The 15,855-nt window shown below is 38.8% G+C and overlaps 1 protein-coding gene across 5 annotated transcripts in view; it reads right to left on the bottom strand.

Annotated features, from left to right (window-relative positions):
• The window catches only part of ATRNL1 (attractin like 1), an 802,632-nt gene that overhangs the window by 640,397 nt on the left and 146,380 nt on the right, over positions 1 to 15,855 (bottom strand). For all 5 annotated transcript variants that reach the window (XM_025273995.3, XM_025273996.3, XM_044935104.2 and 2 more), the window contains exons 11-12: positions 2,579 to 2,663; positions 416 to 624 (exon numbers count right to left, since the gene is read on the bottom strand). In XM_025273995.3, coding sequence (XP_025129780.3) covers positions 416 to 624; positions 2,579 to 2,663 — 294 coding nt within the window. The remainder of the gene's footprint in view (positions 1 to 415; positions 625 to 2,578; positions 2,664 to 15,855) is intronic.

Here is a 15,855-nt window from a genome sequence, read left to right as displayed (position 1 = left end):
GGATGGTTTGACAATAATTCAGGAAGAAAAAAAGTACCAAATGCAGAATAAATTACTTCATTTTATTTCTTTGAAGCATACAATATATCTAAGAAAGGATGTATTTGAGAGAATTTTATACTTACATACAAAAATAATTCATATAATATGGCTATGTTACATGTCAAAATTGATATATTACTATTACACAGAGATATATGACTATTACACATTCAAAAAAGAAAACTAAAGATAGTTAAGAAAGATATTAAATTATTAATCACTGCTAAATTCAAACATTAGGATTCTTAATTAGAGGATTATGAGTTTTTAATTTTTGAAAACTATTAAGGTAATTCTTATGAGCAGGAATGCACTTCCATTTCAAGCCAAGTAGAGATGCTTTATGTCAAAAAGAAGTAAAAAAATATTTCACCTGTTTTCAGAGGGCACTTTGCTCTAAGAATATTATTAGTATTCCCAGAGTCCCAAGATTCACAGTGATTTTTGTTCCAAATACATTTTATTCCTGGACCAGCATTTTTACAAAGTTCTTCATCTCTGAAAGCCTTGCAATTTGGAGGCTTGTATACAAGTATATCATTAAGGAGTACACTAGAAAATCCTCCAAATATATACATGGACCTATTAAAAACAAAACAAGAATCTTAAAAAAAAGTATCTAATGAGTTTCTAAAATAAATTTAAATATGCATTTTACATTTTTTATCTAGGTAGGAAACAGTTTTAGAAATATATAGTAGCTATATGGAAATAACAAGATATACTTTAGAATTGCCATATAGAATTAAATTTTTTGAATACAAAGAATTTAGAAATTGGATATAGAATTCTTTGTATACTGTTACTATCCTTTTATAAAATAAAATGACCAAGAGTAAAATAATCAAAAAGATTTTCAAAGTTTCAATTTGAAAAGAAAAGCCCAGATGATTACTGAAGTAATACTACCAGCACCAAAGAAATTTGAAATGGCCTCAAAACAGCCTAATTTTCATTTATGGAAAAGATCAGAAAATACTTCAAGAATATTTTTTATTATTTAAAAAGTAAAATAAAAATCAACGAAATGCAATTTTCAACAGAGAAGCTTAAAGTCTTTATGTTTACACTCTGGATTTCACTTATTTCCATTACAAAAGCCAACTGATACCATTTGCACAATTTTATTTTCAGCATCATACTGGACAACTTTTACATAATTAGAATAAGGTAGTAATAAAATGACCTGATAAAAATGTCATTATGAACCACAAATTTTAAGCTAATGGATGATCTAGCATGTTATTTATGGTCATGAGTCCACATTAATGAATTTTTGCTATACAAATAGCAAAATCACACTACCCTACAGGAGGAAGGTAACTTAATGATCATCCAGTCCAAATTCCCAGTGAATATAAGGGTACTAAAGGCCAGATGCGCTTCCCAGGTGGCGCTAGTGGTAAAGAAGTGAAGTGAAGTCGCTCAGTCGTGTCCGACTCTTTGCGATCCCATGGACTGTAGCCTCTCGGGTTCCTCTGTCCATGGCATTTTCCAGGCAAGAATGCTGGAGTGGGTTGCCATTTCGTTCTCCAGAGGATCTTTCAGACCCAGGGCTCGAACCTGGGTCTCCCACAGTGTAGGCAGACGCTTTACCGTCCGAGCCACAAGGTAAAGAACCCGCCTGCAAACGCAGGAGACATAAGAGATGCAAGTTTTATCCCTGGGTCCGGAAGATCACCTGGAGGGGGACATGACAACCCACTCCAGTATTTTTGCCTGCAGAATCCACTGGACAGAGGAGTCTGGCAGGCTATGGTCCAGAACGTCGCAAAAAATTGGACAGGACTACAGGACTAAAGCGGAGAAGGCGATAGAACCCCACTCCAGTACCCTTGCCTGGAAAATCCCAGGGACGGGGGAGCCTGGTAGGCTGCAGTCCATGGGGTCGCGAAGAGTCGGACACGACTGCGCAACTTCACGTTCACTTTTCACTTTCATGCATTGGAGAAGGAAATGGCAACCCACTCCAATGTTCTTGCCTGGAGAATCCCAGGGACGGGGGAGCCTGGTGGGCTGCCTTCTATGGGGTCGCACAGAGTCAGACACGACTGAAGCGACTTAGCAGCAGCACAGGACTAAAGAGACTGAGCACACACACATGAAAAAGCCAGATAGGTTAAGGGACTCGTCAAAAGTCACACATTCAGTTATGACAGAACCAAAATGAGAACCTAATTATTCTCACTTCCCTTGCTCTCCTCAATAGAAATATGTGGCCAGCCTTTCTATAACTTCAGGCTGATTTTTTTTAGGGAAATCATTCATGATCTGATCTCTGGAGAAAGAAATTAAGGCAGGATGAAAATTTTAAAGAGTATCTGAAGCTCTGTCTCAGCATCTTTCCTCTGATACTCCCCTGCCCCTTAAATAAATTTAAACAGAAAAGAAAGGAGGATAATGGTTACTGAACCAAAATTTATTCCCACGGTATTGAAGCGATACATAAAACTACTGCCACTGATTACAAACAATAGTTTGCTTAAAGAATAACAAAATACGTGGGCAGTGTGACTGGTAAACACGCTGCTTTTACCCGTTGATGACAACTGCAGAGTGACCAAATCTGTTGGCGTCTCTGTGAAGGTTTGGTTTCGGTAGCAGTTTCCATTCGTCACAAGCTAGAAAAACGCAAACAGCAAAACAAAAAACGAAATAAAAGAACAATTTAAGACACATACTACAAAACGATCCCTGGACAAACAAAGATACAATACTTAAAATTAGGAAAGCTTTCATTAATTTCCCGTGACCTACAATTTAACGTGATTTACTCAACTAGCATTATTCCCTAAATAAAAATAACTTCTGTCTAAAATTCTCACAAATAATTTTATATGTATGAGAATAAAGGAAATTAAAGGAAACAAATTAGGTGTACTTTATTTTGGAGGGTAATTTCAATGACTTTATTTTGGAGGGTAATTTCAATGACATACTTTATTTCAATGACAATTTCAATGAATAAAGGAAATTAAAGGAAACAAATTAGGTGTACTTTATTTTGGAGGGTAATTTCAATGACATATAACACAAGGTTCATATGGCAAAATTCATGAACATCAATACTGGGAAAATGTATCATAAAGTTAAATCATTAAATCAAATTTTACATGTATGCATGCAAAATTAAAAAGAATTTACGTGAGAAAAGCCTAAAATGGAATCATCAAAATAAAATGTTTAAATCAGTTTAATAATTTGATATTTCAAAAGAAAAGTTTTCATTTTATGTAAAGAAGAGCTTTAGTTGCAAAAAATAGGAACAAATGAAAAAAAATCTAAATAGTTCATGAGTTACATAATGATTATGGAAAGAAAAATGATTAAAGAAAACTTTTTCATTTACATATAACCTCAGAATCCACACATCAATTATTAGAAATCTTGAGATGTCAAATAACTCAGGATTCAATGACTAGAAACATTCTCAGGACAGTGTTCTGGATTTTATCCTCTTAGGTGTAGCCTACCTAAAAGCAGGTCTAGGTATTTAATATAAGTACATAGGTATAACAAGCTTTAAAAACATTTTTTTTCCACATTTTGGCAACTTAGAAGCCCTTCTGAAACAGAAAAAAATAATCTAAAATACAATTAGTTGTAACTGTTGAATTACTTGTTTTCCTATATAAACAGCCATATATATTACACTAGAAGTAAAATAATAAATTTGGTTTCAATTAAATATTATTACTAGTAAAGATCAAGGGAATTACAAAAACCAAAATCATAGCTTAGAAAATTAAACTGGAAGACTCAGAATAATAAAATGTATCTTGGGTTTTATGTCCCACAGTACATAAATACCCTCCACCAAAAGGGTATTTTTTAGTTGATATAATCTTTTTAGTCCATGAAGTAATTATTAAATACTCTGAAAAAAAGAGAGTACAAAGGCACAGAAGCCTAACTTTACTAAAGCCAGTGTTTTCCCAATGTTTTATCCATAGAAGCACTATTCACATAGCATCTATTTACAATCCCAGGAGAGCCAAGGCTCTGAAGATCACATTTTGAGAACTATTATAGAGGCCTACATGTAACATTCATAGTCTACCACTTTTTACATGCTAAAGTTCACTTAAGAAATGTGCATTAATATGCACATAGTAATATTAAAAATTTCCAAGTGCTTTCATCTGCATAAGTTAAGTAGTCTTTGTTAAGAATCCAGTGAGGCTAACTGAGCAGGTATCACCATATGCTAGAAATGAAGAATGAGACCCAGGAGAAGTTAAGTAATGTCCTTAAGGCCCATTAGATTACCTCTGTTTTGCTATAAATTATGTTTATGAATGCCTGATTTATAAAAGTATATTGATGGGATTCTGAAAGATTATTCCCATTTGGAGAGAAGGGGTGACTTGTAAAGGGTAAAGACTTTGAAAAAGAAAAGAGATGAAAATGTTAGAGACAGCTAATGAGTTAGCATAGATAGATTTTAATCATGCCACCAAAACCCAACACACACACACACACACACACACACACACACCCCTCACATAGCCAATAATTCATAAATTGTGTGTTGAATATAGTATTCCAACAACAGAGTCAGAAACCTGAGTACGCTTCAAGGAAGTGAAACAGAGTCAAATGAAAGAGTAGGACTTCTGGAAACCAGTTCATCATAAAAACCTCCAAAGAAGAATCATATCCAGCATCATTTTGGGGACATCTGGAGTCCAGAAAAGAAAGTGACCCAATAACCTGAGCCTATCCAGAACTGAAGACTAAGTAATTTGGCTCATCATTCAAAACAAAGCAGCAGGAGGGAGAAAAGCAGATTTCAGAGATGAGAACCAGGAAAAATGCCCAGAGAAACCATTTAAGAAGTGAGTCAGGAAAAACAGCTGAGAGAATAAAGGTCATTTTCTAAAAATTAGGCCTTTATAAGAACTCTTTCAGTTCTACAAGCTACTGTCTTCAGGAAACAAGAAAAACTTTTAAGCACACAGAGTAGTAAAAACAATGACATTATAAGTACCTACACACCAGTACCCAGACTTGTCAAAGGCAGTATTTTACCAAGTCTATGGTAGAGTTTTTAAAGAAAGCATTACATATATGATGGCAGCTCCCTGGATACACCCTCTCAAATTTGATTGCTTTATGTCTTCTGTCTTTGGATGCAATCACTATCCTGTATTTGCTTATCAATTTCATATTTATGATCTGTATAGAGTATTTTTGTAGGTTATAAAACTTTATATTAATACAACTGGTATAAAACTATGCCAACTATGTAGATTCTTCTCCACCTTGCTTATTCTGTTCAACCTGTTGTTTTTTGTTTTCACCATTTTCACCATTTTTAAAGGGGACAGATCAGTAACATTAAGTACATTCACACTATTGAGAAACTATCATCACCATCCATCTCCAGGGCTTTCTTCATCTTACACTATGACTCTGTACCGATTAAACAATAACTACCCATTCCTCTCTACCCCAGGCCCTGGTAAGCATTATTTGACTTTTTTACCTACGAGTGTGCCTGGTCTAGCACCTCAATGAATAAAATCATGACGTATCTCTCCTGTTGTGACTGGTTTATTTCCCTCAGCATGTATTCAAAGTACATCTGCGCTGCAGAATGTTCCAGAATTTCCTTCCTTTTAACCCTGAACATTAATAATATACAAACTGTATGTTTATATGACACTTCTGTATATACAGTGAAATATTAATGTTATATTAAATTTATTTTATTCTATTATTATATTATATTTATATTATTAATATATTACTATTATATTATTATATTATGAATGTTTGACTACTATAGCAGTCAGATTTGTTCTAATTTATTCTTTGACTGTGTGGATCACAACAAACTGTGAAAAGTTCTTAAGGAGATGGGAATACCAGACCATCTGACCTGCATCCTGAGAAATCTGTATGCAGGTCAAGAAGCAACAGTTAGAACTGGACATGGAACAACAGACTGGTTCCAAACAGGAAAAGGAGTACATCAAGGCTATATATTGTCACCCTGCTTATTTAACTTATATGCAGAGTACATCATGAGAAATGCTGGGCTGGATGAGGCATAAGTGGAATCAAAATTGCTGGGAAAAATATCAATAACCTCAGATATGCAGATGACACCACCCTTATGGCAGAAAGCGGAGAAGAACTAAAGAGCCTCTTGATGAAAATGAAAGAAGAGAGTGAAAAATCTGGCTTAAAACTCAACATTCAGAAAACTAAGATCATGGCAAATGGTCCCAGCACTTCATGGCAAATAGATGGGGAAATAATGGAAACAGTGACAGACTTTATTTTCTTGGGCTTGAAAATCACTGCAGATGACTACAGCCATGACATTAAAAGACGCTTGCTCCTTGGAAGGAAAGCTATGACCAATCTAGACAGCATATTAAAAAGCAGAGACATTACTTTGCCAACAAAGGTCCATTTAGTCAAAGCTATGGTTTTTCCAGTAGCCATGTATGGACGTGAGAGTTGGACTACAAAGAAAGCTGAGTGCCAAAGAATTGATGCTTTTGAACTGTGGTGTTAGAGAAAACTCTTGAGAGTCTGTTGCACTGCAAGGAGATCCAACCAGTCAATCCTAATGGAAATCAGTCCTGAATATTCATTGGAAGGACTGATGTTGAAGCTGAAACCGCAATACTTTGGCCACCTGATGCGAAGAGCTGACTCACTGGAAAAGACCCTGATGCTGGGAAAGATTGAGGGCAGGAGGAGAAGGGGACGACAGAGGATGAGATGGTTGGATGGCATCACCGACTCGATGGACATGAGTTTGAGTAAGCTCCGGGAGTTGGTGATAGACAGCGAAGCCTGGCATGCTGCAGTCCATATGGTCACAAAGAGTCGGACATGACTGAGCAACTGAACTGAGCAACCACTTTCTTTGTTTATTCATCCATAGATGGATATGTAGGTTGTTTCCAGATATGGGCTACTGTGAGTAATGCTGTGAGAAAAACGGATGTACAGATATCTGTTCCTTCCCCTGTCATCAATTTTTGTGTGTATATTCCCAGAAGTAGACCACTAGATCTACTATGTTTAAGCTAGATCACTATGTTTAAGTTTTTGAGGCACCTCTATACCCTTTCCTATAGTGGCCACACCATTTACACTCCCCTCAGCATCGTACAAGCGTGCCAATTTTTCCACATCCTTGCCAAAAACTGCTATTTTCCATTTCTTAATATTATTTTACACCCATCCTAATGGGTATAAAGTAGTATCTCACTGTGGTTTTAATCTGTATTTCTCTAATGATTAGTGATGTTGGGTGTTTTTTATATCCTTATTGGGCCACCTGTATATCTTTTCTGTAGCACAATTCAACAGAAAGCCTGTACATTAACTTGGTCAAACTTACTATTTTCCTTATGATTTGTGCTTTTTACTCTTACCTCAAAAGATTTTAAAGATAATCTCTAATTTTCTTCAAAGATGCATAGTTTGGCTTTTACTATTTTTATCTTCAATCCATTTGGAAGTTATTTTGCATTTGTTGCATGGATCTAACTAAATTTTTCCCATATACCACATTTCCCAGATACTTCTCAGTATATTTAAATATACCAAATGCCTAGAACCATTTTTTGAGCATTTATCCCTGACCCACTATTTGTCTCCTTTCATTTCTATACTGCCATGGTTTATTTTTACTCCAGTTGCATACACACACACACACACACACACACACACACAAACATACACATGCAAAGTTTAAAAGTCAAATAATCCCAGCAGGCTCACCACAAAAAATGTCTCCTGATCCCCTACTACAGGCTATGTGCTGTGTGCTGTGCTAAGTCATTTCAGTCATGTCTGACTCTTTGTGACCCCATGGACTTAAGCTCCCCAGGTTCCTCTGCCCATGGGATTCTCCAGGCAAGAATATTGGAGTGGGCTGCCGTTTCCTCCTCCATTCTACAAGCGATGGAAGCCCAAAATAGAAACGCGTATAGCTGCTTCTAATTGTTAAAAAACACTTTTAATTACTAGAATAATACTGTATAAAATTACCTGAAGAATTCACCAAACCTTTTATAGTCTGTTTAGATAGGTGGTGGTGGTGGCGGTGGCGGTGTTTAGTCACTAGGTCGTGTCCAGCTCTTTTGCGACCCCATGGACCGTAGCCCACCAGGCTCCTCTGTCCATGCGATTTCCCAGGCAAGCATACTGGAGTAGGTTGCCATTTCCTTCTCCAGGGGATTTTCCTGACTCGGAATGAACCCAGGTCTCCTGCAGTGCAGGAGGATTCTTTACCACTGAACCACAGAGAAAGCCCTTTTAGACAGGTAAAGATCCCTAAAATAAGTGGCAGCCATGACCTTTCACCTAGTAAAAATAATATGCTAATTGCTTACCAGTGCTATAAAATATTTAATTCTCAGAACAACTCTGAGAAGTAAATATTTTTATCACTGTTAAAAATAGGGAGAGTCTTTAGGGGTTAAGTAACTTCCTTAAAGTCATTAAATATTAAACTCAAAACAAAACCAGATCTCTTTAACTTCTTTATGCTATACTGCCTCAACACATCATCAAAAGATCCTTTTTGATATAAACATTAACTTCATGAAAATAAAAATACAATAATAATCTTTTTTTAAGTACTCACATCCCTTCAGAAGAAAAGCATTCAGTACAGTATTTAATTACACATGAGAGCAATTAATTTGGACAAACAATAATACAACACAATTCTACTTCTAAAATTATTTGCCTTTTAACATATGCAGTAGTAGGAGGTGAAGGTTTTATAACTATCTCTAGGACATCACCTTCAATTATACTAAATTTTCAAAAATAATTATAGACAATATTTGTGGCAGACATTGGTGCTGCTCAACAAATATTCCAGTTCTCTTCCTTAAGGCCTATGGCAAAATGATACTCACACACTCCTGAGAACTTGGATGTGACAATATGACTTGTTTTAGTCAAGGAAATGCAAGCTAAAGTGATAACGCCATTTCTGGATGGAGCCATTTAATTGCCAATGAAAGAAAATGTAATGTAGCCTTAACCTCCAAGTGACAGATTAAGCAAATCCATCCTCCCCACCATCACTAGGCATGAATCAGGAGTGAAAAATAAACTTTTATTGGTGTTAATCTGAATTTTGGAGATTTGTAATGGACATGGATATGTGCTACCTACACCATCAATCAAGGCAGAAACTGTGTTGCTAAGAATGCTGTCAGTGAACAGTCATCTGCTTAAGCTCAGGAACTGTCTCAGGAGCAGAGTCACTTCATTCAAGGACACATTTTTCCAAGGATGACCTATATGCAATGGTTGATCAAAGGAGGGTTTTAAATATCCCGCCATTTCAGCCCAATATAGAACAACTCTGAGCAACAATTTTATCTCTGGAGATCCTTGTAGGGCTGATTGAGGTAATCCATCCAGCATCACTTTCCCTTTGTCCCACCCTGTTTCCTCCTCTGCCTCTTTAGAGACACTGATCTTAAGGATACTCCCAATGGACATCATGAATACTAAACTCTATCATAAGAGTTTGTTTCCCAGAAAACTCACACTATGGCATTTGGAGCCAAGAGTGATACAAGAACACAAGAAATAAGATGGAGTTTGGAAGCTGAAGCACAGACTGCAAGGCTAATAAAGAAGAATCCATCACCGGTGGTAGGTGGGGCACAGATAGCAGCCAGCATGAGATGGCCATCCAACTGGTAAAACTTAAACCTGTGGTATATTAGGAAGGTATGCCCCTGGAAGGTAATCCTCCACAGGTGTGAAGAATTAGATGTTTGAGAAGCATCAATATTAAAAGTATTACTATACCAGAATTCATGTCTACTGCTTGGTCATATTGAGCTCTAGAAAAAGATAATGAAAGGTTGGGAAAGCAGAAGGCCTCCTTAGTGCCTTATAAATAGGCTCCCAAATATGGAGAGTCTGCTAGTTAAAGAAAGTCCACTATTCCAAAGACCAGGCCCTGATAGGAAGAGAATAAGACCCTGACACATGGCATGGGAACATCTGAGGTAATGCCCCTGAAAACCTCCCCAAGTTTTGCGTTCTCAAATTTTCCTCTATCAGCTGAGACTGCAGAAGTGGTCTACCCTACTGCACTGAGAGTCAGTACTCCACCTTCGCTTGAACACAGGGCAGAGGCCTCCCGCCAGCAAGACCTGCGCCTTAGTTCAGAATCTGCTCACACTTTTCCAAATGGCCAGTAGGCCTATAACTTGGCTCAGCATAACCCTGCCAGATATAGGCTGGGACTTCAAGAAAAGAAACAGGCTACATCCCAAATGACCTATAAGACCTAGACAGCACATACTGGTAATAGTTGGGGGACGACACATGGTACAAGCTGCTGAAGGGGGTTTGTTCAAAAGAGTAGACCCTTATATTGGATTAGGAAGAATTTATTTATATGAAAGCACTCTCCAAGATGCAAGATTTAGGATTCATCCCCTTACAAGAACCCTGGAAGACAGTATGAACTCACTACAAAGATAACTCCTATTCACAGCAAAATAAACCATCAACAAAATGAATAAGTAACTTACTACTGAGTGGAAGAAAATGTTTTAAATCACATATCTTATAGGAGTTAACAAAATATATAAGGAATTCACACAAGTCAATAGGAAAAAAAAAGAAAGCCCAAACAATATGATTAAAAAATAGGCAGAGGAAATGAATAGATATTTTTCCAAAGAAGACACACAAATGGTCAACATGTACATGAAAAGGTACTCAACATTCCTAGTCATCAGGAAAACACGTATGAAAACCACAGAGAGACATTACCTTACACATGAGAGATGGATATCACCAAAAAGATAAGAGATGACAAGTGTTGGCAAAGATGTGGATAAAAGGAAACCCAGGCGCATTGCCAGTAGGAATGTAAATTGGTGCAGCCGCTGTGGAAAACAATATGGACGTTCCACAAAAAACTCAAAATAGAACTGTCACATGATCCGCCAATCCCACTTGTGGGTATATATCCAAAGGAAATGTAAACAAGATCTCAAAGAGATACCTGCACTCCCTTTCACTGCAGCATTATTCTATAGCCAAGTTATGGAAACAACAAAGTTTCCGTCAATAAATGAATGGATAAAGAAGATGCAGTGTATATATACAAGGGAATATTACGCAGTCATGAGAAGGAAGGAAATTCTGCTGTTCGTGACATGTATGGGAGCTTGAGGGCATTATGCTAAGAGAAATAAGCCAGAAAGAAAAAGACAAATAATGAGCCTGGCACGCTGCAGTCCACGAGGTTGCAAAGAGTTGGACACAACCTAACAACTGAAAAACAACAAATCATTTATATGTGAAATCTTAAAAAAAAAGAAAAAAAAAGAAGTCAAACTCAAAAACAGAGAATAGAAAAGTGGTTTCCAGGGGTAGGAGAAATAGGGAGAGGCTGATGAAAAGGTGCATGCATTCAGTTATAAGATAATATGGTTTAGGATCTAAATGTATAATTTGGTGACAACAGTTGCTAGATGGGAGGAGAGAATCATTTCACTATGTGAATTTATATCGAATCATCAAGAATCTATATCAAATCATCAAAATGTGCACTTTAAATATGTTACAGTTTTATCAACTACACCTCAATAAAACTGGGGGTGGAGAAGAAACACGGAAACATGGAAAATTAGGCTATGCTAAGTAAAGTTAAAACGTCATAACAAACATGAAAAGCAGAGATTAAAAGTCTAGGAATATGACAGTGTCACAGTTGGAAAAAGTAGTATGTGGAATATATAGAAAGTCCCTGTGAAAGAATCCCAATGCAGATTCTACAAACTTGCCAAAGGTCATGCCATCTGCAGTGGAAATCTTTACACCTCTCTTCCTGTCATGCTATTGAGCCATGGTAGAGATGGAGTGCTTGACATCGACAACTAAGTGAACATGTGCCCTGAGTTTTCTATCATGATATTCTGTGTAACACCAGACAACCCACCAGGTCATTATACCTACAGAACAGACCAGAAGGGATGCCATTTACTGAAACCATGACGTGATGCTGAGAGGGATACTGGCATCACTAAGAAAGCGGTGGCTTTCCTCCACGGGCCTAAGCGGATGGTATAAAAAACCGTAACGGAACTGTGCTCAGTGATGGAGACAACAGGAAAAACAGGGGCCAGCTGGTGACTTGAGTAGTGTGCAATTATTGTAATAAGTAGCAAGGTTGGAGAATCAGTCAAGGGGACTGACCTGTTGAGAATTACAGAGACATTTAATAGAACACAGCATCCCTAGAAGCAAAATAGATGGGTAGCCAATGAGGGTGCTAGCTAACATGTCATTGGAAGAAATCAAGGATAAATGATCAGAATTCGGATGGCAGATGGTGCAATGAAAAGTCATAATTCACCACTCAATTTCTGGACTTGAGTCACTTTTTAAATCTACAGCTGATACATTTAAAATTCTGAGGCCCAGGAAGAAGGACACAGCAATACCACAGCAAGTGTATATGCTAAGAGTGTCCCTAGTTCTTCCTCAAAGGTACCAATGGACATTTTATTGGGTAATCCTAGCCTAGAGAAAGAAACCACCACAAACATGGCAGGTACTGTTGGACACAAGGTCTGAGCTAACACTGGCACATCACAGCCTCTCTGTACAGCAGGGACAGCATGAGGATGATGAGATTAAAGGCATCCTGGCCAAGCTTCTGCTCAAAATGAGCCCCTGGGTCTGCAGGCCTGTACAGTGGTCATATCCTAAGTCCCTAGATTAATAATTGGAATAGACATTCTAGGCAAATGGCATCATCCCCACCTTGGGTCCCTGGATGTTACACTGAAAAAGAACTGTTACTCGTTGGTTATAAAATAAGTTTTAAAATACTGTTACATTTCAGAAGGAGTGACTGGGACACATTAGTATTATTCTAAATAATCTACAGAATGCTGCATCGATGTGTTCTTTTCTAGCCCTATCAGAAAAGAGGGCCTTGAGCAGTATGCATTCATATGGGCTAGAGGAGCATACATTCACAATTTTGTTTCAGGGTTATGTTAACTTTTATCAGAATACATTTGGTCCAACTGAACATCTTGCAGAACATTTTATTTTTCTGGTACATCAATGGCATCATTCTAATAGTGCCAGATGAACAAGAGTTGGTAATGCAATGGAGGCCTTGTCAAAACATAGATACTTCAAAGGGTGGAAGATAAAACCTACAAAGATTCAGAGACCTTCCATGTTACTAAGTTCTTTAGGAGTCTGGAGGCTGAAAACATTCTGAGATAGCTTACTGAACTGAAACACCAATTATTACACTTTTCAACTCCCACTGCAAGGAAAAAAGCAAACATCCAATAGGTCTTTGGGGGTTCTGAAGGCAGTATATTCTATTCCTGGGAATACTGTTCAAACCCATATACTGCTGCTACTGCTAAGTTGCTTCAGTCATGTCCAACTCTGTGCAACCCCATAGACAGCAGCCCACCAGGCTCCCCCATCCCTGGGATTCTCAAGGCAAGAACACTGGAGTGGGTTGCCATTTCCTTCTCCAATGCATGAAAGTGAAAAGTGAAAGTGAAGTCGCTCAGTCGTGTCCGACTCTTAGCGACCCCATGGACTGTAGCCCACTAGGCTCCTCCATCCATGGGATTTTTCAGGCAAGAGTACTGGAGTGGGGTGCCATTGCCTTCTCCAAACCCATATACCACGAAATTTCTGCCAGCTCTTGAGTACACATCACAGCAGAAAACAGATCTGCTATAGATCCAGGATACAGTGCAAACAGTCCTGCAGCTAGGGCACCATGCCCCAGTAGATACGATGGCTATCGGTGGAGTGTTGGAAAAAGTATCATGTGCAATTATCTGGAAAGCTTCTGTGAATGACTCCCAGTGAAAACCCAACACACAGGTCAAAGGCCCTGCCATCTGCAGTGGAAAATTTTACATCTCTAGTCCCACCACACTATTGAGCCCTGGCAGAGATGGAGAGCTTGACGTGGGTTATTAAGTGACCACGTTTTCAGAGTTTTCTGAGGTTGTCTCTGTCATCAGTAATCACAGGAACATAGGAGGGAAGCTGTACTCAAGATCAAGCATGAACAAGAGTGCAGTGCACACGCAATCTGCACGAGCTGGGAGTTCAGCCCGCGCGTTCTCTACCACTGCTGCCTTGGCACTCATCCTGCGTCTGACAGCCACGGCCATTAAGGAATCCTGTATGCCAGATAACAGGAAGAGAAAAAGGCTAACACGGACACTTCGTGTGCAGGCACAATTCAAAAATGGTTATCACTACAAGAAAGCTTCACTCAGGGGCGGCCTGGGAGAACAGTAGAAAAGGATAAATCTTCCCAATTAGGGCAGGCCTTTGAGAAACGTGCTCATGTACATTGTGTGGAAAGAGAAATGGCCCAAGAGCAGTAGTTCATGACCGAGCAGACTGGTCAAGAGACTAGAAGAAGAAACATTGGAGATCAGGGACAAGGAGGCTCTGGAGTAGACACATGTGGATGGATGTATCCGGATGAGCGTGAAATGTCGAAGTCTTTGTGATGTAGGTAAAAGGCCATCAGAGGGCACGCAACATGGAAGAGACATTAAACAACCAATAAACAAACAACTGAGACAGCTAACACCAGTCAGTCTCTTATCACAGAATGCCTTGGTGCCAATGAAATGCACGTGAACTAAGTAGCCACACGGCAGAGATAGAAGTCATCCAGGAATTCACTGATAGGGGCTCCTTCTGAGAAAAGTTGATGGAGCTACTCTTACCACTAAGTGTCCCGCCTCATAACAAGGTATTACTTCTGATCCCGTGAGAAGGCCAATCCCCAAGAATACCAATTGGACACTTGGGGCCAGTTGACTACGCTGGGCCCCTTCTACTCTGGATGGGCTGATAATTCATTATGACAAGAACACATATTTTGATACATGTTTGCTTTTTCTGCCCATAGGGTCTTAACCAGCATGATCATCATAGAAATGAACCAGCGTCTGATCAATCAATCCCATGTATTAGGAGACACACTTCACAGAAAAGAAGGTACAGAAATAGGCCCACTACCTTAAAACCCACTGGATCACAAACCAAACAACTTGCTAGAGATTTCCATAGGCACAACTAAAGCACCAGGATGTCATTGAAGTGAAAGTTGCTCAGTCACATCTGACTCTTTGCAACCCCATGGACTATACAGTCCATGGAATACTCTAGGCCAGAATACTGGAGTGGGTAGCCTCTCCCTTCTCCAGGATATCTTCCCAACCCAGGGATCGAACCCAGGTCTCCCACATTGCAGGCAGATTCTTTACCAGCTGGGCCACAAAGAAAGCCCACCAGGATGTATGATATACCTCAACTTAAGACCTTTAAATGGTGCTACATAACCAACAGGAAGGACACACAGTAGGTCCAAAAATCCAGGAGTAAAAGCCACTTCTTGTGGCCTCATTTTGGACTTCAAGATTAGAGATACTTTTCTGCAAGGGGAAAAGTATTCTGGCAGAAGTAGCAATGTCCCATTTAACTGTTAGCTATAATTGCCACTTGGGCACTTCAGGCTCCTTGTGCCAAGGGACCAACAACCAGGCAAAAAAGGAGTTGACCATCAAAGGGAGGGACTGCTGTTACAAACGCGGGAAGGGGATACATCTGTTACACAGACAATACATTTAGGAGTCTCTTGGTGTCCCTTTGCCAAGTATGATGAAAAATGGGCAGGTACAGTAACCCAGGCTAGAAGGTACATGGCGATCAGAAGATCACATACTTAAGGGCAAGGGTCTGGGTCATGCTCCAGGTAAGACAACAGTGCCCAGAACAGGTGAT

The sequence above is a fragment of the Bubalus bubalis genome, chromosome 23, assembly GCF_019923935.1.
Source record: "Bubalus bubalis isolate 160015118507 breed Murrah chromosome 23, NDDB_SH_1, whole genome shotgun sequence".
NCBI classification, from domain to species: domain Eukaryota; kingdom Metazoa; phylum Chordata; class Mammalia; order Artiodactyla; family Bovidae; genus Bubalus; species Bubalus bubalis.
The sequence above is the reverse complement of the archived record's forward strand: the minus strand, read 5'-3'. Positions and strand labels throughout refer to the sequence as shown.